At 50.6% G+C, this 27,284-nt stretch overlaps 1 protein-coding gene and 1 long non-coding RNA gene across 2 annotated transcripts in view; one reads left to right on the top strand and one right to left on the bottom strand.

The window, feature by feature from the left end:
• The window catches only part of LOC137435536 (uncharacterized), a 29,382-nt gene extending 8,333 nt beyond the window's left edge, over nucleotides 1-21,049 (bottom strand). Inside the window, exon 1 of the long non-coding RNA XR_010986097.1 lies at nucleotides 20,860-21,049. This is a non-coding gene — a long non-coding RNA (uncharacterized LOC137435536). The remainder of the gene's footprint in view (nucleotides 1-20,859) is intronic.
• LOC137435535 (bone morphogenetic protein 2) lies at nucleotides 20,983-25,570 on the top strand. Its single transcript, XM_078784209.1, has 2 exons — nucleotides 20,983-21,911; nucleotides 24,352-25,570. Exons 1-2 carry the CDS (start codon nucleotides 21,602-21,604, stop codon nucleotides 25,260-25,262), a joined length of 1,221 nt encoding a protein of 406 aa, XP_078640335.1. The 5' UTR covers nucleotides 20,983-21,601; the 3' UTR covers nucleotides 25,263-25,570.
• The last annotated feature ends 1,714 nt before the right edge of the window (nucleotides 25,571-27,284 follow it).

Here is a 27,284-nt window from a genome sequence, read left to right as displayed (position 1 = left end):
TTGTTTGTTTGTGAACAAAATATCTCAAAAAGTTCTGGACGGATTCGGACGAAATTTGTCAGATGTAGCGTATGTCAGAAGGACGAAATGATTAGATTTTGGTGAAGATCCGGATTCAGATACTAGAATTTTTAAAAGTGATTCTTCACCATTGGGAGATAGGGCCAAAAACGATACATAGCAGGATATCTCAAAAAGTTGTGGACGGATTTAGACGAAACTTGGTGGACCGGTTGGGTGTCTGACAAGGACACATATATTCGATTTTGGTGAAGATCTGAATTGGATTCGGATATGAGAATTATTTAATCTTATTAAGTGATTCTTCACCATTGAGTGATATGGCGAACCAGGCGGAGGTATGCTCTCTACTGAGTGCCGTTATAGTTTGATTTGTAATAATTTGTACAATTAATGCATCGCTTTCAGGTCTCGCATACTGTTGGACAACCAGCATTCACCCATATGAGCATCTTTCTACCACCAGGTGTGTGTTTCAGTGGAAAAGAATGTGTTTTGGCTTCTGTAGATGAAGCGTTTTGCATTGTTTCGTCTTTGGTTTTCCAACAACCTTCACTCAGCCACGGAAAAAAGTATGAGAAGCACAATGTACGAATCAGTACAGAGGTTAACAGGAGAGCTCGATATCTATCTCTATCTCTATCTCTCTCTCTCTTTCTCTTTCTCAATATCAGTGTGGCCAAGAGGACAGCTATATAAACCTTAAACAGTCCTGCGTTGTTCATTCCGAACTGATTATGTAGCTCATGATGCTTGGTTCAAATCCCTAAGTGCATCAATTTCACCACCACATCCTTGCTTGAAATATGTTAATGATGTGGAAAGTTTGGAGAAAGAAAGGGAGAAGCTTGGTATCCTTCATGAAGAGTGGGCGAGCTATCGCCTGCAGCCTGGCCAAATTAGAAATCCCTGCCCAAACCATCAGAGGGCATATAAACATTGCTGAGAAAGCTGCTTTTGCGGTACAGATGCTCAGTAACGAGTATGGTACATCAGATATCAAATAAAAGTAAAAAACTGAATAGCGAAAGTGAAAAAAAACTGAGAAGGAAATTAAAGGTGTTTAGAAAGGATAGAGTATGGACATGTAGAGAGGAGAGGAGAGGGGAAAGGGAGGGGAGTAAGAAGGGAGTGGGAGAGGGACGGGAGTTGGGAAGAGAGGGGAGGGAGGGAGAGGGGGATAGGGAGGATTTGGGGGGAAAAGGGAAGAAATTTCCTTCTGTATCCATCCTGTCCACCACATTCCACCCTACCTCATTGTTTGTCCGATTCTCCCTCTATTTTGTCCTGTTGCGTCCTGATACGTTTAGTGTTCTAGCTCTTCCACAAGCTTCGACTCTGTATAGAAAAAAATGTCATACGTTGGCAACCACTGAACAGGCTTGATGAACCAAATGCTCTCCTTCTGTGTTGAAGTTCCTTAGAAGGGAAGTCATCTATTAATATATTGTGAACCGAGTTGTCTGCCCGTGTGTTCGTCTGTCTCCCGTTTACGGCGGCCACTTCCCACACTGCGTTTGAAAAGCTCAATATTCGGTTTTGAAATGATGGAAGAACAGGCATAAGTAATGTTGATGCCAAATTTTATTTCGCAACCAGGATATTTTGCCCGCTTTTTGGACAAATCCAACCTCCGTGGCCCTATGCTGCACCATTTTTCAGTGGGCAGTATAACTAGCTCAGAGCTTTGGTTCTGAGCAAATCCCAGAGTGCAACACAAATTACCTTGGAGTCCATGAAATATTATTTAAATTGATAGATTAACTTAAACTTTTCCCGTCAGTTGGGATGGGTACTCCTCCGTGTGTGTGTGTGTGTGTGTGTGTGTGTGTGTGTGTGTGTGTGTGTGTGTGTGTGTGTGTGTGTGTGTGTGTGTGTGTGTGTGTGTATATACGGTATATATACTATCAGATAACCCGGTTACACCAGGCTGTTGTAAGGGAATTCGTCCCCAATTGTTGTGGAATTGTTTGGGAGTTTGCTAGGAATGTCCTTTGATGGCATAATGGCTGGAACCAACGGAAATTCCGCATAATGTAAAATGTGACTTTAGGCCCTCATTCCCTTTCTTATCTCAGTCCTCAATCTCCCCCCTCTCAGCCTCATGTCCTCAACCCCCCTCCCAGTCCCAAGTCTGCAATGCCAAGTCTTCAAGCTTCACTCCCCACTCCAAGTCCTCAAGCCACCTCTCCCAGATATCTGTTCCCTCTCTGCGCACCTCCCACACCCCAACTCTCTGTCCTCTCCTCCCCCTTTTCTTCTTCAAGTCCACATATAGTCACAAACCGTTAAAGGTACTAAGGTTTCTCGGTGAAGTAAATAGATGGAAAGGTAATTATACGTTGACAGAATTTACCGAATAGTTTGTAGTTATATTATTTTTTTTCCTTCCAGTAGGTATGCGAACCAATGACTCTGAGCCTATACACCACCAGGATGCACAAGAAAAATGCACATAACTCGAAATTGCATAAATATCGATACTTGTAAGCCTTCACATGCATTGTGCGGACCCAAGAGCTCTTAGATGAGTTATCATTCAGCATTATCCGTGCTGTGGTTAAGACGCTTACCCTGTTCAGACACAATTGTGCAACTGCATATATATGTGCCAGTTTACGCACTCGTATTTGTATATACCCCAGTTTTTTTTTGTTTATCCACTCAGTGGCGGCATCAATACTCTGTAAAGAATATTGCAGGCACGCACGCACGCACGCACACACACACACACACACACACACACACACACACACACACACACACACACACACACACACACACACACACAGTTACGGATCTCGGGGGTCGGTGCTCCCCTTATCAAGGGGGGATTAATCCCCTTGTCCTTTAAGCTGGCCGTCCCAAGTCCTGGAAAGCTATAGCGTCCTACCCGGCGCGGAGTTAGGTAGGGTTTGCTAGGCCTATGGGTTCGCTGCTACCTAAATACTAACGCCCGCCGGAAACGAGGGAATAACTCCTGCTCGAACCACAGATATGATGGATAATGCCGAGCGGTTAGCAATCCGTGGCCCGAGCCATTAACCAAGAGACTAAACCCGATTCTAGTGGTTCCAAAATCGTGCCACAGGTACTCAATTGAAAGAAAGGACGGATGCGATCGGATTAGGGAAAAACCAAGAAAGAACAAGGTGATTTATTTACAACCAAAAAGAAGAGGAAAGGAAAGAATGTACAGGAAGAAGAAGAAGAAGGACACAGGGCAGGCTTAACTACACAGTCTTAACTTATGACCCCAGACAAGCATACACACTCACACGGGACTGTAGCTGGTAGGGTAGAAGGTCCAGGTAGATGGTCCAGGCGATGGGGTCCAGGCTCCAGGTGAGGCTCCGGTTCCGTGGGCGAAAACGCGGCAGGCAGCTTCGCGTGTATCGTTCACCCGCGAGCGGACCTTACATATGGCGGGGGGGAAGGCTCGTGTCCTTTAGCGTATGTAACAGATGGACGGTCGTGCTAAACGCTCCCTCTCTCCCAAGCTCTCATTCAGCGCCAGCGAGTGAGTCCTTCTCTTCCAATGTGCGCTCCGTATCAAAAGCAGTCCCTCACAATAGGCGCGCCTTCAACAAGTCCTTGCAAGTCAGCCGTCTCCGCGCAGTCCTCAAGTCCGTAAAAGGGCTTTGCGCTCGCGCTTTTATATCGCGCTTTAAGATCATTCCGCGCTTCATCAAGCCACACCCGCCAGTGATATTTCATCAGCCCTGGTTGGCTGGTGGGGGCTTACCGGCCACGCCTTTGATGACTCGTTGACAGGCCACACCTTGTTCTTGGCGTTCCGCCCCCTTCTTCTTCGAGCCGACCGCATGGTCAATGGCGGCGCCTGAGCGAAAGCTAACCAAGGCGCGTAACAGAATTTGGAGAGAGGTCGCAAAATGAACAAAAGGGCCTACTCCTTATTTGATTGATGCAACACAGATTCAACTATTAGAAACACGGCCTTATCTAAAACACATAATAAGGAAATAACTGAGTTCCTATGGTGGCCTACTTGTTGCTTGTGGACTAACTAAGGGTGCTACCTTTAACCTTTACCGTCATATTTACAAGTGATTATTATTTACAAAAGTGTGGGTTCTAAAACCGCAACACTGCACCCTCCCTTTTTCCAGGCTCACCCCGAGCTGAAACACAAGGAACTATCTGTTAACTTAGTGTGACACTTAGGTGTGGTTACCCTCTACTTTTAACCTCACCCTGAGTGCGACAGTATTAACACTAGATATGTCCCGCCTGCTGCGTTGCATCCTACCTAACTGACTCATGCCCACAATTAACCGAATTACGGAATGGTTCTCAAACTAAACATTTAGCTGGTGGGGAGCATTATTTACAAAACACTACTATTTTGATTATTTACAATGACAACCCAGGACCTGTCTTTTGTGGGAAGAAAAAGATCTTTTTGATAAGAGGAAAAATACCACTGCCATGCACTGCACCGATATATACCGACATACCATATGTACCCATATGCATCAATAATAAAGAAATGCACCACAAGCACCAAAATGCACAGTCATCACATTTCTAAAATAATAAAATGATGACGTCTTCTTCTTCTCTGCTCTGCTGGGCTGGCTGGGCCGATGTTTCTGGCTGCGTTCTTCCTTGATGTTAATTTTATCAAGCGTTACGCCTAGGTCCCCCGTCGGTGAAGTGATGCGAGTTGACAAAGTGGAAGACGCAAGGCGGCCATCTTGGATTTTGACGTGGCGACCCAATTTTCACTAGCATTCTTACTTATGCCTAGATACACCCACACACCAGATTAGAAGTTGGTACTTCGCTTATTTTTCAAGATATTTCGCTCAGGGTTCAGACATATATATGGTGGCGGCCATCTTGGATTTTGACGTGGCGACCCAATTTTAAACAGCGTTCTTGCTTGTGCCTAGATACACCAACACACCAGATTAGAAGTTGGTACTTCGCTTATTTTTCAAGATATTTCGCTCACAGGGTTCAGACATATATATGGTGGCGGCCATCTTGGATTTTGACGTGGCGACCCAATTTTCAATAGCGTTCTTCCTTATGCCGAGATACACCCACACACCAAATTAGAAGTTGGTACTTCGCTTATTTTTCAAGATATACAGCTCACAAGGTTCAGACATACATGGCATCAGACATAGATGGCGGCGGCAATCTTGGATTTTGACGTGGGTTGCACCCACACACCAAATTCGAATGCGGTCCTTCGCTTACGCACGCATGCACGCCCGCACGCATGCATGCACGCACGCCCGCACACAAACACGCACGCCCGCCCGCACGCACACACGGACGGAGGGGTAAGCCATAGTCCCCCTTTCGCTACGCTGTGCGACGGGGGACAATAAAAGGGCACACACCGCGTCCACTTTTTATTTTTGATTTGGCGAGTAGGGCCAACTCCGGTGGTCCACATGCATGGCATAGGTGCCACTTTAAAAACAGTGGTCCACAAGGCAGACACAGCTGGCAACAATGGGAGGTCCCAGCAGAGACACCAGGCCACAGAACGTGTGGTCCATAAGGTGGTGCTAGGCCACAGAACGTGTGGTCCATATGGCGCATCAGTGCAGGCAGGAGGCAGCAACGGTGCGGGCGCACAACTGCGGCACCTGCACACTTTCCCTCGGGCACAAAAGAACAAGGGTCCGTGAGTGGGGAAGGAAGGACAAGCAGATCAGCGGGCAGGGGCGCAAGGGTACACATCAATACCAGGCAAATGCAACATGAAGGGCGCGGGAGAGCAAGCTAAGAAAGCTCGTCCCTAACCGTTCGTCACCCCCCATGTCACCTCCTCTACCATTGCCCCTACCCCGTATTTACACACTTTACAAATCCGTCTCTACGTCTTGTCTTTCCCATCCCCTCTAAACCAAATTCATCATCAATCCCTCCCAAGGAGGAAGAGATGGAATATCGAACAATGTCTCACCCACGTCGAGATGTGTCTTTCATTCCAAATGTTTGCACAAAAAAATGTGGTGTGGAGTCTTATCACCCTAGGTGAGTGGATGCGGATGGTGCCAAGAGATTTTCATCCAAGCTATACTTCTAAATGACATTATCACAGTTACACTACCCGGGGTCTTGCCCTGCAAAACCATTGGCCATCTTTACTCTATGTGGTTCTAAAAACCAATTCCCATTGACCATCCCTGTGGTGCCTCCCAATTTGGGGTCTCACTCCCCCGATTTTTCTCCCTGTGCCCTCGCGCAATTTTGGGGCTGGGTCGTGTGGCTCACCAGCAGGTCCGCTCACCTGCACACCTCCGCCACTGCAGTTGCCACCCGAGCTTACCTAGCTCCTCACCCTAACCTACCTGGGGAAGGCCCTCTGGCTCCCTTACCCCACTAATGCCCCCTCTGGCATCGGGCTACCCGGGTCCTCTCTCGGGATCCACGGGCCCCATTGAACTCTACTTGGCTCCCAGAGCCTACCTGCGGCCTCACCTGGCCGACAGACTACCAGTGGCAGAGTGCTCAACCAACCATACTTACCAACAGGCCACACGCCCAGCCATTCCATACACTTATGTACCCAACAAAACACTTCCGTACTACTAAACGTACCACAGATGTCACTATCCAACCACAATTTACCTACTCCCTCTACCTACTTTTAAACTGCCCTCCCCGGGTACTCGTGAAGGGGTCCATCCTTCCTCCATCCACTCCTTCACACCATACACTCCACTCCACGTATTCCACACTACTCACTCCACACCATTCATTCACTTTTACACACACACACATCCTTCCCGAGCATTGCCTCATTTGCTCAGCACTACCAGGAATCTCCATTCGCAATTCCTCATTTCATCACTCTCACCACAAAGATTCTCATACACACAGCATCATTTAAACTAACTACTACCCCTCTAATCCTTGTGCTTCTCCTGTCATCCCTTATACTATGCACAGCCCCTGTCATTATAATCCCACCACTCTAATCTACGTCCCCACTACAGGTACAAATGTCACTACTTAAATCTCGGTCACCTATAGTCATCTCTAGGTCCCTATACATTTATCCTAACCCTCCCGGGCTAGTTTGTACTGCCACCCCATAAAACTATAGCTCCTTTGCCCAAGCAAGATGGATGTGAGGGATGGTAGGTCTACCATCCCTCTACATCAGATACCATTTGCCATCATCACTATCACTATCCGTTCACTACTCTGAGCCTCGTCGGGTGCGGTAATGCATTTTCACAGCTCGGCTTCGAAAAGCCGGCTATCCGTGCGGATGGTCAGTCCCCTGTTGGTTGGGTCCGTCCAGCATTTACGATTCTGTGGAGGAGGTTTTGTCAGGCCAAGGCTCCAAGCACCATCCCTATGCAGGGCCTTGCGCTCCCAAGCACGTTTGCCCAGCCTTCCCCGGGCCAGAGCGCCACCACCACAAGGGGCGCCGCTCCGAACCCTCCTACCTCCCTCGAACCGGGCCGGTCGCCTTGCCTGGCAAAACGCGGCACCGACCGTGCAGGGCGGAGCCCGGCCCGAATCGTGCACGGCGCTCCTTGCAGGAGCGACGCGGCAACGATCCCCGCCGGCCCCCACAACACACAGAGAACACCGTGCCCGAGAGCTCTGGTCGGCTATACGTCAGCCTAAACGCTGCCCCGGGTCAGCGTCGATGCTCCTCTCGCATGCTCACACCAGGCGTTCCCTTTCTCACTCGCACATCCCGACACACCAACGCCTCTCGTACATCCCATACACTCCATGCACTCTTTTTCCGCACTCTCTCTCCGTGCACTCTCTTCTCTCGCACACCCCATTATCACACACTCCTCTGTCACACACCTCTCTCGCGCACTCTCCCCCGTTACGTACTCCATAACACTCATGGGTGTGCACTCTTGCACATACCCACGGGTGTGCAATCTCTCGTCGCACACCCAATCACGCGCTCCGGTGTGCACTCCTGCACACGCTCCACAACCAACTCAGGTGTGCATCCTCGCACACGCTCCTCATCCATCTCACTCTCCGTGTCACACTCTTCCAACCCACTTTCACACTCCGATATGCATTCGCTTTCACACACGGCAACACACTCGCGCTCTGGCGCCATTTGCTCACGCACGCCATTCTTTCTCACACAGCGCACCACGGACCTTCTACGAGCGCCCGGGTTATGCCGGGATCCCAAGCGCGTGAAGAACCCTCTCGCGCCAAATATTTTCGTGCCATATACAGCCCGGCTTACCTTCGAGATCCTTTTCTCCACACGCACCTGCAAATCTTTATAAGGATTAGCAAGTGTTACGTGGTCCCCTCGGTGAATACCTGGTCTCGGTGACCCCCGGACCGTGAGAGGAACTCCGCCAGCAAGCTGTATTATATATGCGCTTTCGCCACGCAATCCATATGAATTTCACCCAGGAGACAACTGATGTTCAAGGATATATTTCCAATGGTAATGATACCATACAATTTCAATGACACAACCACAGAGATTTTTCCCGAGCAATCAACAATACACAACCATCAACAATATTTCAATGACACAACCACGGAGATTTTCCCCGAGCAATCAACAATACACTACCATCAACAATTCCCCAGCCACAATCAATTCCCTATGAGTAAGATGGCCATCTTATATACGTGTGTCCCGGTGAGTACTCACGACACCCTTTTGGTCTCGGTCCCGCACAATGTCTCTGGGCCCCTCCTGACCAGATGATAGTCGGCGTCGCCGCACTCGGGCGGTTGAACGAACCCCGGGTGGACGTGTTTCCACCGGGCAGGTATCGTACCCGGCACCCCGGCTACAGCCCCTCGCGGCCACGCGACGCGGGGACGGGAAAGCAAGCCAAAAGCCCCACGCCGCTTGCCAGGCGTGTTAGGCCCCAACGGGCGACCCGCACGCGTCTGTTCAGACGGTGCCGCGAACGATGCCAGACGCGGTCGATGCACGGCCCCACGTCAACTTGACGTCTCTACCGGGCAGGTACACGTCCCGGTGATTCCTCTCGCCAGACAGGCTTCGGAACGCCGCTTTTCCACGCAGCGCAAGGTCGATCCCACCTTTTGTCGGAGCGGGGCGAGGAAGAATAATACTCGTCCTTTTTTCCTCGTGTCTTTTCCTCTCCCGTTTTCGGTCACTTCCGTTTCCGGCCACTCCCTCAGAAGGGCTCCTGACCCTCCAACCACAACAACTACACAACAACTTAATATACTACACACGGATAAGCAAAGACCTGAATGGTAATTCACATACATTCACATAAATATGTAACACAAGTACGGCATCATAATGTGAACACAGACTTTGCATGCATTCCATCTCAATCTCCGATAATGCCTCTATGCCTGCCGTCTCTCCAATCCCAATTTCGACTATTTCCTTCATTAATTCATTTTCCTTTCCCTCGACGACCGCTGGCGCTAATAAAATTTTATTTTCTACTTCTGCGGTTGTCGGCTTTTCTATCCCCCGTGTCGCGATTTCTACCCCGGTCCACCTGCCTGTGCTTTGCTCCAGCTCACTTTTCCCGCGTTCCTCAACCCGCGCTACCCCGTCGCATACCATTGTGCCTTTCCCGCTTGACCTGCGGTCTATGTTCTCCCCAAATTTTTGTATGCGGTCACCCATTCTGTCCCCAAATTTACTTATTTGCTCACTCATCGCATCCAGTTTTTGATCCCTCCTTACCATAAATGCCATCATTTCAGCCATAAATAACTGCATGTACCCTGGTATCGCGGGCTCGGCTGCCGCGGCCATGTGCGAGGCTCCGCCATTTTGTGCGCCTGCAACCCCCACTACCGCACCTTCGTCGTTCTCCTCCTCCATCTCTCCCACTTCTTCCCTGGGGTCCTGGGTTAACTCCAACTCTTCCTCTATTTCCTCTTTTTCCCCCACCGGCATCCGATTGCCTTGGCTATCCATGGCACGATTTTAATTTGGTTTTTAATACTAAATTTTGGCCGCTCGCAATTTTGACCAAATTTTTCAGATGATAAAAAATTTGGTTCGGGCTTCAAATCCCACTCCTGACACCAATCGTTACGGATCTCGGGGTCGGCGCTCCCCTTATCAAGGGGGGATTAATCCCCTTGTCCTTTAAGCTGGCCGTCCCGGGTCCTGGGAAGCTATAACGTCCTTCCTGGCGCGGCGTTAGGTAGGGTTTTTGCTGGGCCTATGGGTTCGCTGCTACCTAAATACTAACACCCGCCGGAAACGAGGGAATAACTCCCGCTCGAACCACGGATATGATGGATAATGCCGAGCGGTTAGCAATCCGTGGCCTGAGCCATTAACCAAGAGACTAAACCCGATTCTAGCGGTTCCGAAATCGTGCCACAGGTACTCAATTGAAAGAAAGGACGGATGCGATTGGATTAGGGAAAAACCAAGAACAAGGTGATTTATTTACAACCAAAAAGAAGAGGAAAGGATAGAATGTACAGGAAGACGAAGAAGAAGCAGGACACAGGGCAGGCTTAGCTACACAGTCTTAACTTATGACCCCAGACAAACATACACACTCACACGGGACTGTAGCTGGTAGGGTGGAAGGTCCAGGTAGATGGTCCAGGCGATGGGGTCCAGGCTGCAGGTGAGGCTCCGGTTCCGTGGGCGAAAACCCGGCAGGCAGCTTCGCGCGTATCGTTCACCTGCGAGCGGACCTTACATATGGCGGGGGGGAAGGCTCGTGTCCTTTAGCGTATGTAACAGATGGACGGTCGTGCTAAACGCTCCCTCTCTCCCAAGCTCTCATGCAGCGCCAGCGAGTGAGTCCTTCTTTTCCAATGTGTGCTCCGTATCAAAAGCAGTCCCTCACAATAGGCGCACCTCCAACAAGTCCTTGCATGTCAGCCGTCTCCGCGCAGTCCTCAAGTCCATAAAAGGGCTTTGCACTCGTGCTTTTATATCACGCTTTAAGATCACTCCACGCTTCATCAAGCCACACCCGCCAGTGATATTTCATCAGCCCTGGTTGGCTGGTCAGGGCGTACCGGCCATGCCTTTGATGACTAGTTGACAGGCCACACCTTGTTCCTGGCGTTCCGCCCCCTTCTTCCTCGAGCCGACCGCATGGTCAATGGCGGCGCCTGAGCGAACGCTAACCAAGGCGCGTAACAGAATTTGGAGAGAGGTTGCAAAATGAACAAAAGGGCCTACTCCTTATTTGATTGATGCGTTGCATCAATTGATGCGTTGCATGCGTTGCATCAGGGAGGATGCAACGCAGATTCAACTATTGGAAACACGGCCTTATCTAAAACACATAATAAGGAAATAACTGAGTTCCTATGGTGGCCTACGTGTTGCTTGTGGACTAACTAAGGGTGCTACCTTTAACTTTTACAATCATATTTACAAGTGATTATTATTTACAAAAGTGTGGGTTCTAAAACCGCAACAATATATATATATATATATATATATTGTTACAGACGCGGTTGTGGATGTTATTTACCGAGCGGTTTGGTATGACCACGTCTGCACAAGTTACCCGATTATACCCGAACGTTGACTAATCGCGCTACGCTAGATCAATGAAGGAAAAGACACACGGCTGGGATTAAAATGACACGACACCAGGGATACGGTTCTCAAGACCCCCGGAGGAGGTTATATTCGTTCGGAAGGTTAGATTACAACTACAAGAGGGACAGCAAAGGAAGATAGGCACTTAGACACAATCTTATATTAACCCGACAGACCACAGATAAACAGGACAAAAACTGACTCACACGGGGATTGATGGCAAGGAAAGCGGGTATCGATGGCTCAAGGTGCACTCTTGGCTCAAGGACAGGGTACTGTACGGTCCAGTAGATGCAGGGAGGTCACAGCGCTCGGAGGTGGCGTCTTGTCGTCTCAAGCTGGGGGCGCATCTGACCTCACATCCGGTAAGTCGCTGCGTATATCCGGCGGGGAGCGACACGCCCTCGGCTCGTTAGCTCCGCCCCAGATGGAATCGGCTCGTTGCTTCTCATTGGGTGCATGCGGGGGGGTTACCGGCTCCGCCCTTGACGAGGGGCTGACAGGGAGCCCCTTCGTGGTAACCCCGTGGAGCGCATGGTCATGGCGGCTAACCGAGCTGGTGGGTGGACGCACACTCCCCCCGCGCGCCGTGGTTGTAGTTGTTGTTGTAGCTGTAGTTGTTGTTGTTGTTGTTGTTTGGGGAAGAAGATGGAAGGAGGTATGGGAAGGTCCTAAACTCACTACTGGTGCCATATAATCACATTCTGGTGCAACGAAGAGTCAGAATTAATGGAAAGGAGTCCTTAACTGACATAGACTAAGAATAACTAGCAAGATGTCCGAAAGTTGTCTACGTGAGATGCGGTGGACCTGGGCACGACATTTAATGGGGGAAAAAGGGGAAGGTCGGTTCTACAGAGTGTTGTTTACAGACAATGGGACTAGGGAATGGGGGATTGGGGATAGTTGGGGAGTATTGGGGAAATAGGGGAATATTTACAAGCGGATATGGAGGCCAAATTCCATATTCGCAACATTGCACCCTTCTCTACCCTCGGGGCGTCCCGACCCGATAAATTTTTACCTACTTTAGTGTGGCACGCAATGTAGTTCCCTCTACTATTAACTCTACCCTGAGTGCGACAGTTTTACAGATATTCACAAATGAGTAAATATGTCCCCCTGCGACGTTGCACCCTTCTCCTCACAGAAACACACCCACAGGATAACCGAATCCGGAAAGAATCCTCAAACTAAACATACAGCCGGTAGGGAGCATTATTTACACAAGACTACGCTGATATTTACACTACGATCCAGGACCTGTTTTTGGAGGACACATATGCAGATGTTATGCATAGAGAGAGCACGCATGCCAGCATCGATACACCAACCCACGAGTGCTCTGTTGCCTACGGCCTTTAATAATGTGCAGAGCACCCCTTCCAAGCATCAAAAGCACCACCCCTTCACACAGTCAGCACCATCCGGTGCACCAATAAAGTGTTTATGAATCACCGGTGGTGTCACAGCCGGCCGATGTTCTGCCGCTGGTCTTGCCTTCGTGTGGTGCACTTGGCCTTCTTGCCTCTTTCAAAAATAAAGAAAGGCGCCAACCGCGTCCATTTCTATATTGTGGCCGTCAGGGGGCCAACTATTAGTGGTTCACCTGTTTGGCATAGGTGCCACGTTGACCCAGAGGTCCATCAATGGGTGGTGCTTGGCCGCAAAAGAACTGCGGTCCATTGTGGGTGGCCACAAACATTGCGGTCCATATGGTGTATCGATCCAAGCAGCAAGCAGCGAAAGTGCAGGCCCACAACTGCGGAGCCAGCACCTCTCTCTCCTCTCTCTCTACCCCAAAGCCAGATCCTCGGAGGTGGGAGACAAAAGAAGAAGACAAGTGAGTAAGGTGGTAAGGGCGCAAAAGTGCACGCAATACAAGATGATGCACACTGGGGGCACATGGGAACCAGGTGAGACAGGTACGTTCCTATCGTACGCCCCCCCCCCCCACCAGGTAACCTACATGGCCCCTCCCTTACCCCTTACTGTATCCACAAAACACAACACTACCCATAAACATCTATTTTACAAATCAACAAACATCCCTACTGTCTTCCCCGTTCCTCCCATAAACCAAATTCGTCTTCTCTCCCTCCTAACCAATCAAATTTGCCATTTTCAACTCTCATCAAAATTTGCCATCTCCAACTGAACATCAAAATTTGCCATTACCAATTCATCATCAGTCCCTCCTAAGGAGGGAGAGATGGAATCACCCCAATGTCTCATCCACGTCGTGATGCGTCTCACAAATCCTCACAGCAATTCTCATTTCCTGCACACAGAACAAAGAAAACACAGGTGTGGAGTCATCATCATCACCACAGGTAAGTGGCTGCGTATGGTGCGACAGGTTCATCAACCCTAACTATTTCCTAAATTACTTTAACAACTTTACACTACCCGGGGTCTTTCTCCGGCCAAACCATTGGCCCTCTTACACTATGGGTTCTAAAAACCAATTCCCATTGGCCAGACTGTGGTGCTTTTCAATTTGGGGTCTCACTCCCCCGATTCATCTCCCGGTGCCCTCGCACAATTTCTGGGCTGTGGCGTGTACCTCTCCCAGTGGGTCTACCCACCTGCACACCTCCACCACTGCAGTTGCCTCCGAGCTTACCTGCTCCTTACCCTAACCTAACTACCTGGGGAAGGCCCTCTGGCGCTCTCCCCACTCGGTGCCCTCTCTGGCACTGGGCTGCCCGATCCACACCCGGGATCCTCAGGCACCCACTCACAACTACCGGCTCCCAGAGCCCACCTGCGGCCTCACCTGGCCGACATCCTCACAGTGGTGGAGTGCCCAACCAACTACACACACTAACAGGCTACACGCCCAGCCATTTCCACAACACTAATGCACCCATTCACAATACCATTCTGTCACCCGCACCACAGATGCCAATATCCAACCACAATTTACCTGTACCCTCTACCTAACACTTACACTACCCGCCCCGGGTACTCGTGAAAAGGGTCCACTCTTCCCCCATCCACACCTTCGCACCATGCACACCACTCCGTACCACTTACTCCAACTCTCTCCACACACCTGTACTTGCACACCTGTGCTCTCACACCTGGTGCCACCTGCACCCTTCTCTCCCCAAGCGCATTCGCGCTGATCCACAACACTCACTACTCATACACTGCTCCACACACCTGTCCAGTTCTCACACCTGTGCAATCACACCTGTTCAATTCTCACCTGCATCATCTCATCTAACTACTCCCTTCTGAAACTTGCGCTTCCCAGTCGTCCCTTTAAACTATTGCGCTCCCACGTCATTATCATCCACACTAATCTACCTGCGTCCCCACTACAGGTATCAGTCACTAACTAAACTTAACGTCACCTACTGTCATCTTCTAGGGCCCTATCAATATAACCTAACCCACCCGGGCTAGTTTTCACTGCCATACACCCCATAATCTAGTGCTCCTTTGCCCCCACCATGGGAAGGATGGTGGATTTGCCATCCCACCACATCGGGGGTCTCTCACTACCAATTTTGCACATCAAATTTCAACAAATCAAAAATTTGCCAATCACTACCCATCATCTGCCAATCACTACTGCCAATCCCTTGCCAATCATCAAATTTTGTTTTTCTCTAATTTTGGGTCCAAAACACTAACCTCATCACCCAGTCTACTCAATAATGCCTCTCGGTGCGCCAATCCCTGTCCAAAGCCAGGCTTCGTAAAGCCAAGCCATGAATGCGGGTTGTTCTGTGCCAGCGGCTGGATGCGTCCGGCACTCGGTGCAGGGAAGGAGGTTTACCCGGGCCGAGATCCCACGCACCATCTCGGCGTGGAGCCATCCCATGGCTCGATCTCGGCCTGCCGGAATGCCTCACCAAAAAGTGGTCGCCATGACGACCCTTCCTATCGGGCTGCCCGCTCCGCCTAGTGGAGCACAGACGCGGCCGTTCAAAGCGAGGCCCAGCGTGGATTGCGCACGGCGGTCCTTTCGAACCCGCCGTGGCTCGGATCCCCGCTGGTTCTCGCGGCACGCGAAGCCCGGCACGCACCGAGGGCCCGCTTCGGCTAAAAGTCGACCTAACCTCTAACCTGGTTACCGTCGATGCTTCACCTGGACGCTTACACCCCGCAGCCCGTTCCTTGCTCACACATCCAGCCGTGCCCATGCTCCTCGTACCTTTCCTTTCACACCTCGGTACTCTCATTCCACTCACAGCCTTGGTCACACACCTGACCACCGAACACTTTGGCACACATTCTCCGCTCGCACACCTCACCAATACACCTCTTCGCACCCCCTCCTCGGTCACCTCCTCTGTGACAATCACAGGTGTGCTCTCATTCGCACACCCAACCACGTGCCTCACCACCAACTCCAGCGTGCATTCCCACTCACGCTCTCCCATTCCAGGTGTGCATCCTTCCATCCCAGGTGTACATCCTCGCTCGCCTGTCACAACCAACTCACGCTCCGTGCCACTCATACTACTCTCACCTCCACTCTTGACAGCGCACTCTTTCCCCATGCACCTGTCCGTCACACACCTTTCTCGCACAACCTCTCCCGTTACACCCTCTGTAACACTCACCACAGGCGTGCATTCTTCCTTGCCTTTGACAGCGCACTCTTTCCCCATGCACCTGTCCGTCACACACCTTTCTCGCGCACACTCTTGCGCACACTCTCCCGTCACACCCTCTGTAACACTTACCACACCGCGCTTCCATGTGCTCCCTCGCACACGCGCTACGACCGACTCACTCTCGCCAGCACCCTCACTACTCCTTGACACGCACTTTTTCCTCACACACCCCAGAGTCGGACTTTCTCGCACACCTCCTTTTTCGCACACCAGACCTGTCGCACACTTCACCAACGGCCTCTCACGAACACCCGGGTCCATCTCGACCCCCAAGCTTCTTAAATCCCCTGGCGCATCATACGCACGACCATATTGGTCACCACTTACACCGGGTCCTCTTCCTCTTCGCTTCTCCTCCATCACCTGCGAATCCCTCATCCGGTTAATGAGCACATCATCACGATCCAGACACAGACTTTGGACCAATTCTTTTATCTCCTCTTTTATCTCTTTCTTATCCTCTCCGTCGCTTCTTAATTTCGCTCACCCCTTCTTCCACTTCTTCTAATTTCTGCTTCACCTCTTTTATTCCCCGGTACGTCTCCTCAAGCTCATCCTCTAAGGCTACCTTGACCGTTTCCAGGTGCGTCCTCACCTGCCGGTCCTTCGTCTCCATTACCTCTATCACCTCGTCCAACCTCGTTGTCAGTCCCTCACGTACCATCTGACATTCCCTCTTCGTCGCTACCAAGTCATTTTTTAGGTCATTTTGTGTCGCTTTTAACCCTCCTATTACCGCTGTGTTCTTCTTTACCTGGTCCGTTAGTTCTTTTTGTCCCTCCGTCAGCTGCTCCACCTCCTGCGTCAGGTCCTCTATGCCCCCTTGTAACTTTACAGTCCCCTTTCTCACCTCCTTCTCCATGTGCTCCTTACAGTGCCTCACCTCCTCGCGCACTCCTCCGACCTCCTCACTCACTCCTCCTCTGATCTCCTCTCCCATCACTTGCATCTCCTGCCCAGATGCCACCCTCATCTGCTCCATTTCCTCCCTGTGAGCATCCAGTTTAGTTTCTACCCCCATTCTGACCCCATCTATCTGCTGACCCATTTGGTTAACTTCCCTTTCCGCTTGGTCCCTCATGTCCCTCAATTTGCCTTCCATCCTGTTTTCTAACCCCTCTAACCCTTTTTGCATCCCTTCCATTTGATTCTCTTGAGCGGCCATTCTGTTTTCTACCCCCATTAACCCATTTTTTACCTCTTTTATCCCGTTGTCTAACCCCTCACCGGTACCCCTCGCTTCGTCCCTCATTACCCCCATTTCGTTTCCCATTACCCCCATTTGGTTTCCCATTACCCCCAATTGCTCACTCTGAGCCCTCGCTTCGTCCCTCATTACCCCCATTTGGCCCTCCAATCGCTCACTATCAGCCCTCATTTGCTCACTAGTCTGGGCCATAAGGGCCTTCATTTGTATAAAAAAAAGGTTCCAATCCACCAGCGTCACTGCTACGGTCGCGGGCGTGGACGCCGTGGCCACCTCGTGCGTGACAACGCTATTTTGCGACCCTGCCGCCCTCACTGCTTCGCTCTCCTCGCGTCCCTCAATTTGGTCCTGGACCGACCCTGCCTCACTCTCCCCTACCGGACCCCAGCTGTCTTGGTCTGCCATAGCGCGACTTTCAAAATTCGGGTTTTTATTTCGTATAACAAAATCAAATTTCGCCGTTATAATTTCGCGCGGGAAACGCGCTCCGAATCGATTCTACTATAAATTTGGGCCGAATAAATTTAGTCCCGGGTTCGAATTCCACTCCTCGACACCAATTGTTACAGACGCGGTTGTGGATGTTATTTACCGAGCGGTTTGGTATGACCACGTCTGCACAAGTTACCCGATTATACCCGAACGTTGACTAATCGCGCTACGCTAGATCAATGAAGGAAAAGACACACGGCTGGGATTAAAATGACACGACACCAGGGATACGGTTCTCAAGACCCCCGGAGGAGGTTATATTCGTTCGGAAGGTTAGATTACAACTACAAGAGGGACAGCAAAGGAAGATAGGCACTTAGACACAATCTTATATTAACCCGACAGACCACAGATAAACAGGACAAAAACTGACTCACACGGGGATTTATGGCAAGGAAAGCGGGTATCGATGGCTCAATGTGCACTCTTGGCTCAAGGACAGGGTACTGTACGGTCCAGTAGATGCAGGGAGGTCACAGCGCTCGGAGGTGGCGTCTTGTCGTCTCAAGCTGGGGGCGCATCTGACCTCACATCCAGTAAGTCGCTGCGTATATCCGGCGGGGAGCGACACGCCCTCGGCTCGTTAGCTCCGCCCCAGATGGAATCGGCTCGTTGCTTCTCATTGGGTGCATGCGGGGGGGTTACCGGCTCCGCCCTTGACGAGGGGCTGACAGGGAGCCCCTTCGTGGTAACCCCGTGGAGCGCATGGTCATGGCGGCTAACCGAGCTGGTGGGAGGACGCACACTCCCCCCGCGCGCCGTGGTTGTAGTTGTTGTTGTAGCTGTAGTTGTTGTTGTTGTTTGGGGAAGAAGATGGAAGGAGGTATGGGAAGGTCCTAAACTCACTACTGGTGCCATATAATCACATTCTGGTGCAACGAAGAGTCAGAATTAATGGAAAGGAGTCCTTAACTGACATAGACTAAGAATAACTAGCAAGATGTCCGAAAGTTGTCTACGTGAGATGCGGTGGACCTGGGCACGACATTTAATGGGGGAAAAAGGGGAAGGTCGGTTCTACAGAGTGTTGTTTACAGACAATGGGACTAGGGAATGGGGGATTGGGGATAGTTGGGGAGTATTGGGGAAATAGGGGAATATTTACAAGCGGATATGGAGGCCAAATTCCATATTCGCAACAATATATTGTTACGGAGTCCTCTGCAATCTCCTGGTGTCCGTAACCTCCGAACCCCGAGAGGAACCCCGGCAGAAAGATATAGATGTTATTCCGTGTCGAAATCAATCATGACTGAAACCACCCATGAAACCCTCAAAGGAAACAATCCAAGTCAATAAGGAAACCACACCAATGGTTATCAACAAAAAGAATATATTAAAAATCACACGGGAATAATACAATACAATACAATAAATATCTTAAGATGGTACCACCTTATCTAGTACCGTAACCCCAAACTCAGGGCACTCCCAGGAAATGGAACCGAGCCCTCTGCAATGTCTCGATAACCCTCCAAGGCGAAGTTGATGCGCTCCGGCGATCGTTTAACCAATGTCCGATCAAGAGCAACCGAGGCGTAGACGGTCAAAGCGACACAGAAGTCACGTGGTCCAACACCCAGCACTCGCTGTAGGAAGGGAAATCTCCAAAGACGCGTGCGTACACATTTGCCGTTCAATCAGCGACCCGCAGGTCAATCTTCAGACGCCGCTGTATTGCACAGCCGTCCCCGGCAATCCACCGGAGGATAAGTCCAACCGACACGACAAACACCTTTTCCGATGAAGGTAGCACGCGGGACGAAATGGCAGACGGCTCTCACTCGAGCCGCGGCCTTGAGGCGAAGATTCTCCGGAATTTCACCCTTGTACCTGGCTTCGCAGGCTTTTCCACACCTCCAGCGATAACCCCGATGGCCCGAGATTCCTTTCAAGGACTCAAAGTTCATTCGCCAGGTACGCTCGACCAGGCTAGGTACGGAGCTTTTTCAGAACGCCTTTCACTCCTCGCGACTTCTTCTTCTTCCTCGCCCTTTTTTCTTCCGGGTCACGATCCGATATCCTGTCTCATTTTTACCATGAGCGCTTTTAACCTTTTAACCACAATAACCATTTCCCTTAAACAACAATACCCATAATACTTAGAACCCACAATAATAATAATAACAGCAGTAATAATAATAAGTGCCGAATCCGTAACAATATATATATATATATGTATGTATGTGTATGTGTGTGTGTGTGTGTGTGTGTGTGTGTGTGTGTGTGTGTGTGTGTGTGTGTGTGTGTGTGTGTGTGTGTGTGTGTGTGTGTGTTCCTCCATGATATTTGGTCATGTGGCATTAAAGGTCATTATAACAAGTCCACAAAGCGAATGCATGTACGAAGGCGTTTCCGCAGAAAAGCTTTGAGCATACCCGATAAACACCTTTCGCATAGACCTGGCCCTGATTACACCTGTATGCCACTTCGTGCCAGCGGAGTGACTGATAACCTGTTTTCCCTTCCGTGACCTTGTACCACGTATGTGGATAAAGCATTTTAATTCTTTCCGTTGTTTGCTGTGCCGTGAGTCCGTAACAGCTGCGTTATTGCGAGTTATATTTACATGTGGTACATTATATGTACTACTGTACATGTTTTTAGAATAATAGGTAATTCAAGTAATTTCATTGTGTATGCACCTACAATGCACGATACCCGATTAACATGTACAGGTAGATGCGTGTGCTCGTGCTGCTATGTTAAAATCTACACCATGGAGATACCACTGGCATTGTCTGTCGGTCACCTACAATGTTCACCTTTGTGGAAACCTGAATTACATACCTGATTGTAACGTCAGTGTCACGTTGAAGGGACACCCACTCTCCAATTTCCACTCGATGCCCCCAAAATATTCACCACGTGGAGGGCACAATGATCCCGGGATAAATCTACAATATCATGAAATGACTAAATCGTTTGAGCACACGAATGAAGCCATACAGGTACGTATATTCGGAAGCGTTGAACCGGACCTTCACCTTTTCACGTGCCGTGACCCTCACGTGATCCTGCAGTTGTATTGTTGACGTCGAGAGGGCGGAGCTTACAGTACAGGGGTCTGGTCTTTGTGGGTGCGGCCAATGGGAATGCTTGTAGGGGGTGAGGGACGCAGGGTGGGATATGTTCAAGGCGCGGGTTGCTGTCCTCGCATTCGCCTTGTGCTTTAAGGGGCGAGGGAAGCACACGTGTTCGCTCACAATACCAATTGGAAGGAGGTTTGACGAAACGCTACGGAATCATTGAGAAAAAGCGGTTAAGATCTCCCCTGCAGTCCCACCTGTAGCACCTGCATCTCGCCACCTTTCGCTCTGGAAGACTCACCGGACGGATGTTATAAAAGGCTCGTGTTACCAACCCCAGTGTCGGAAGACGGAGCGGAGAGCGAGGAGCGAGGAGGATGAGGCAACGAAGGTGCCACCAAGGGGCGAACCCCGAGAGAAAGAGAACGACGTTTCAGGCATAGGGAGTCGGATGTCACACCTTTAGTCTCCTCCTCTGGTTCGCTCGGCCAAAAGGATCCGAGCACCTGGGTGTGCCGGAGAGCCGGTGCGGGAGCCTCGCTCCGCGCTCACCGGCACCTTGAGACCACCTGGTCTTTGTCGAGGCATTTGGTGCGCTCTTGGCTTTCGCTCGCTTCAGCGCACCCCACACCCAACCCACACACGATGCGCGTTTGGGAGCCCGTCTTGCAGTGCACAGCAATCCCGGCTTCACCGCACCATGAGTGCCTTTAACGGTGCGACGCTGTCGCTGCTGCTCCCCATGGTCACGGTGATGTTGGCGAGGCCGCCGTGTGCATCCGGCGCTCCGGATAACCCAGGCGAGGTGGCCGGCCCCACGCTCGAGTCCCACCTCCTGGGAATGTTCGGCCTGGAGACGAGGCCCCGACCCGGGAGACGTCCCGTTATCCCTCGATACCTGCTCGATATCTACAGGCTGCAATCGGGAGAGGCTCCCTGGCCGAGTTCCGAGTTGGAGTTGCCCGTGGGAGCGAGTCGAGCCAACACCGTGCGAGCGTTTCACTACGACGGTCGGTGGCGGCCGCGAGCACGCGATGGTCCTAATGGATGTGACGGGGAGGTCACTTTAGGGTGCAATGTTGAGTTTGTAAATAAACACCGATGGTGTATATACGTCGAGGCCTTGTTCGTATGCGCTTGGTATGAGCCTACCTTGTCATCGTGCCTCACCTGCACGTTCCCCGACAACGCAACAACCCATTGGTTCCAAATTCACTTAACTTAGAAAACAAATCCTTCAAGGCAAAGGCTGCGACACAAACGGCCATAGCTCTTCATTTTATAAACTCTATGCGACGATCACAATGAAAAATATTATTCGGTTATTATGGGATAATCATGAGAGAGGTGTGCATACCTGAACTTACACAGTCTACCTTTCCACTTTTGCATCACATTGCGATTGTCCATCCTTATTTACGAGACGTGATGTTCTTTGCCATGGTGTTGCATGCCAAACCTCAATGTTGCTTGCTTGGCCATTCTGTAGCAGACATGTGTCTTCCTGTGTCCTAGCGGGCTGTCCTATTCACAGGTACACAGAGATCAGTGCTGTGCTTTACCGTAATGTCGTACCAGGTTGCCAAAATTGACCGTTACATAGTCCTAGGTCTTGCTATACTGCAGCAAATCATTCGATGCCTTCTCGTTGAACTTTTCCAAGCCAATGCGGGCACCAAGTTGAGCTTTCCCAAGCCAATGCGGGCACCAAGTTGAGCTTTTCCAAGCCAATGCGGGCACCAAGTTGAGCTTTTCCAAGCCAATGCGGGCACCAAGTTGAGCTTTCCCAAGCCAATGCGGGCACCAAGTTGAGCTTCCCAAGCCAATGCGGGGACCAAGTTGAGCTTCCAAGCCAATGCGGGCACCAAGTTGAGCTTTCCAAGCCAATGTGGGCACCAAGTTGAGCTTCCCAAGCCAATGCGGGGACCAAGTTGAGCTTCCAAGCCAATGCGGGCACCAAGTTGAGCTTTTCCAAGCCAATGCGGGCATCAAGTTGAGCTTTCCCAAGCCAATGCGGGCACCAGGTTGAGCCTACCAAGCCAATGCAGGCACCAAGTTGAGCTTTCCCAAGCCAATGCGGGCACCAAGTTGAGCTTTCCAAGCCAATGCGGGCACAAAGTTGAGCTTTTCCAAGCCAATGCGGGCACCAAGTTGAGCTTCCAAAGCCAATGCGGGGACCAAGTTGAGCTTCCAAGCCAATGCGGGCACCAAGTTGAGCTTTCCAAGCCAATGCGGGCACCAAGTTGAGCTTTCCCAAGCCAATGTGGGGACCAAGTTGAGCTTTACCAAGCCAATACGGGCACCGAGTTGAGCTTTCCCAAGCCAATGCAGGCACCGAGTTGAGCTTTACCAAGCCAATGCGGGCACCAAGTGGAGCTTTACCAAGCCAATACGGGCACCGAGTTGAGTTTTCCCAAGCCAATGCGGGCACCGAGTTGAGCTTTCCCAAGCCAATGCGGGCACCGAGTTGAGCTTTACCAAGCCAATGCGGGGACAAAGTTGAGCTTTCCAAGCCAATGCGGGCACCAAGTTGAGCTTTCCCAAGCCAATGCGGGGACCAAGTTGAGCTTTACCAAGCCAATACGGGCACCGAGTTGAGCTTTACCAAGCCAATACAGGCACCGAGTTGAGCTTTCCCAAGCCAATGCGGGCACCGAGTTGAGCTTTCCCAAGCTAATGCGGGCACCGAGTTGAGCTTTACCAAGCCAATGCGGGCACAAAATGGAGCTTTACCAAGCCAATATGGGCACCGAGTTGAGCTTTCCCAAGCCAATGCGGGCACCGAGTTGAGCTTTCCCAAGCCAATGCGGGCACCGAGTTGAGCTTTCCTAAGCCAATGCGGGCACCAAGTTGAGCTTTACCAAGCCAATTCGGGGACCAAGTTGAGCTTTACCAAGCCAATACGGGCACCGAGTTGAGCTTTCCCAAGCCAATGCGGGCACCAAGTGGAGCTTTACCAAGCCAATGCAGGCACCAAGTTGAGCTTACCAAGCCAATGCGGGCACCGAGTTGAGCTTTACCAAGCCAATGCGGGCACCGAGTTGAGCTTTCCCAAGCCAATGCAGGCACCAAGTTGAGCTTTACCAAGCCAATGCGGGCACCGAGTTGAGCTTTTCCAAGCCAATGCGGGCACGATGGGCGTTGCCAAGCACAGGTGTGCACGCTCTGAGCTTCAGAATCAAGTTTTGTTTGCATAGCAAAGAGATGTGGCAGATGTGGCAATGCGTGGTTCACCCAAGGGGAAACCCCGAGGCCAGAATAACCCTGCAAGATCCTAACCATCCGAGGCACATGGGGTGGCAATGCTGGATTCCTTTTTTTTTCTTCAGATAAATGAGTGAGCAAGATATTCAGTGACATCAAGGTAGTTGTTTGGTTAAACTCACTTATTCACCTGTCCTTGTAAACAGTGTTTTCACAATGCCTTCATTTTCTCTTTTTGTGCCACAGAGTCATTGGACGAAGACGTTGCCACATCATCAGCCCAGGCGCACCGGTTCATCTTCCCGCTGGACAGCGTCCCTGCAGGTGAGGAGGTCACCGCCGCAGAGTTGAGGCTTTTCCGTTCTCCGCTTCACGACGCCACCGACTCCACTCGATGCTTCCACCGTATCAACGTGTACGAGGTATTGCAGGGAAGGGTGGAGGAGGGAGTGGGATTGAGCACCATGGGAGTGTGGACGGAGCAGAATGCGAGGGACAAAGATCATCGGACGGAGCCCATCATTCGCTTACTCGACTCCAAGCGCGTTCGCCATAACCAGACTCGTTGGGAAAGTTTTGACGTGAGTCCTGCCGTGTTGAGGTGGACGAGGGGTCAGGCGCCCAACCTCGGTCTCCACGTGGAGGTTTTGGCCGAGGCTGGCTGCGAGGGAACCAACGGCACCGGGCACGTGCGGGTGAGCCGCTCTGCCCACACCAACGACCAGGAGCGATGGTCGCAGGTGCAGCCGCTGCTCGTTACCTACAGCCGTGACGGTGGCGGTGCCACCCTGATCCACAGATCCAAGAGGAGCCGAAAACGACCCAAAGGACGCAGGCGACACAAGCAGAACTGTCGGCGGCGTCATCTCTTCGCTAACTTTACCGAGCTCCGCTGGAACGATTGGATTGTCGCTCCACTGGGATACAACGCTTATTATTGCCAGGGTGAGTGTCCCTTCCCATTGGCAGAACATCTCAACTCCACGAACCACGCCATTGTACAAACTCTGGTGAACTCGGTGAACGAGAGCATCCCACGTGCTTGCTGCGTGCCCACCGAGCTGAGCGCGATCGCCATGCTCTACCTGGATGAGTACAACAAGGTGGTGCTCAAGAACTACCAGGATATGGTGGTAGAAGGTTGTGGATGCCGCTAACCCGCCAGCATGGATTTTTGTGAATGACACGCAAAAGGCGATGGAGACTATTATTTATGCGATGGCCTTTTTCGTATTCAGTCATTTACTTTCTTTATATGCAAAAGTACGCACAGGAACATCCCAGTGAGTGGTTGAAGTTGTTTTTATATGCTAGGTTGGGTATATGAATGCACGGATTACAAATGTAAAGAAAATATTCGTATTTATTGTTGTACCCACTCGCTAACCCATTACGGCTTTGTATTTAATGTAGGCAAAGAAAATGTGAATGATAATGTTTATAAAACGAGTTTCCTGCTTTTTTATCCTTTTTTTGTTATTTGTGTGTGTGTGGTTGGTGGTGTGGGCTAGTACTGTTGGTTGTTTCCACTCACTCGATGACACTTTACATACTGGGAAGGGGTAAATGGAGTCAGGCGAAAATTCCACCAGGTTTGCTTACGTAATAAATAGACAACGTCTGACTGTACGATATGCAGTTCTGCTGGTGTCGAACTACTCCTAGATTAGAGCAGGGGTTTGATGAGGATACTAATACGTTATATCGCGTCTGCCTTTTGAAAGATACCATATGTGATCTTGGTCTTCACCTGCAGTCGATACACCCGGCTTAACATACCTCCCGAAAGGAATCGATACTCCGTGATGCCACAGTTCGAAGTTGGACCCTTTTCCATCGGGATTCTGCCGGAGTAAACAACTCACAGGCGAATAAGTTACTTCTGAGATTCCCTCCATCCGTATCAATGAGCCAACAATTAGATGCCTTCGTTGGATCTCGTCCGGAAGCTGATACACCCCTTTCACAGATTGGCCAGGCTAAGCCACATGCACCAGCGATTCACTAACCGCTTCTTATAACACTGGGTCGGATTTTCTCCAAAAGGAATGAGACGATTTGAAAGTGGGAAGAGGAAGAGAAGTTGTACGAGTCTGCATGTTTTATGCTCCAAACACTCAAGTCGAGAGACTTTCTTGGCTCTGGCGTATACCTACTGACCTACTCGAGGATTTATGTCCAGTACAATGGACACACTGCTTCCACCAGCTGCAGTGTCCATTGAGTAGGCTACACTTGCCTCTCTCCCTCAAAGAATCGGATTTTTAAATATCTCGGTTGTCCCCCAGAAGCGCTTTGATTGCTCCCACTACATCTCACAACCATCTAACGCTTCTTCCATATCTTCCTATGGGCTCCACAAACATGTCGACGACGAAGGTTGTTAGATGTGGATCGAGGAAGTGGAATTTGACTCCAGAACAAACGATATCGTCTGCCTGTTTGCCAAGCATAAAACACAGACCTTTTAGCGTTTGTACTTCCCGGCACTGGTGTTCAGCGCGCGAATAGCAAGTAAACGGGACCAACACGAGACAGCCCCCAGAATGTTTGCTCAGCATTTACACTGCTGGACGCAAATGTCTATGAGGAATAGGCATATATACATATATGAAGAATTCATTCAGTTTACTGAATCAGGTGCGAACTGTCCATCATCAAAGTTTTAACCCTTCAATCGCAGAATCCCTTTGAACAGACGGTCCACATTATTGGTGTCTGAAGGTCATCCAAAAACAGGACAGCCAACGAGAGAGAAAAAGAGAAAGAGAAAGAGAAAGAGAAAGAGAAAGAGAAAGAGAGAGAGAGAGAGAGAGATAGATGGGGGGGGGGGGGAGAGAGATAGATGGGGGGGGGGAGGGAGAGAGATAGAGAGAGGGGGAGGAGGAGAGAGAGAAAGAGAGAGGGAGAGAGATAGAGAGAGGGAGAGGGAGAGGGAGAGGGAGAGGGAGAGGGAGAGGGAGAGACAGACAGAGAGACAAAGACAAAGAGAGGGAATGAGGAGAGAGTGAGAGAGAGAGAGGGAGAGAGATAGATAGAGAGAGGGAGAGGGAGAGGGAGAGGGAGAGGGAGAGGGAGAGAGAGAGAGAGAGAGAGAGAGAGAGAGAGAGAGAGAGATGGGGGGGGGGGGGGGGGGAGGGAGAGAGATAGAGAGAGGGAGAGGAGGAGAGAGAGAGAGA

Source organism: Myxine glutinosa, chromosome 9 (assembly GCF_964187855.1).
Source record: "Myxine glutinosa chromosome 9, kmMyxGlut1.1, whole genome shotgun sequence".
In the NCBI taxonomy this organism is placed as follows: domain Eukaryota; kingdom Metazoa; phylum Chordata; class Myxini; order Myxiniformes; family Myxinidae; genus Myxine; species Myxine glutinosa.
Note: the sequence above shows the minus strand (reverse complement) of the source record. Positions and strands in the feature narration are given on the sequence as shown.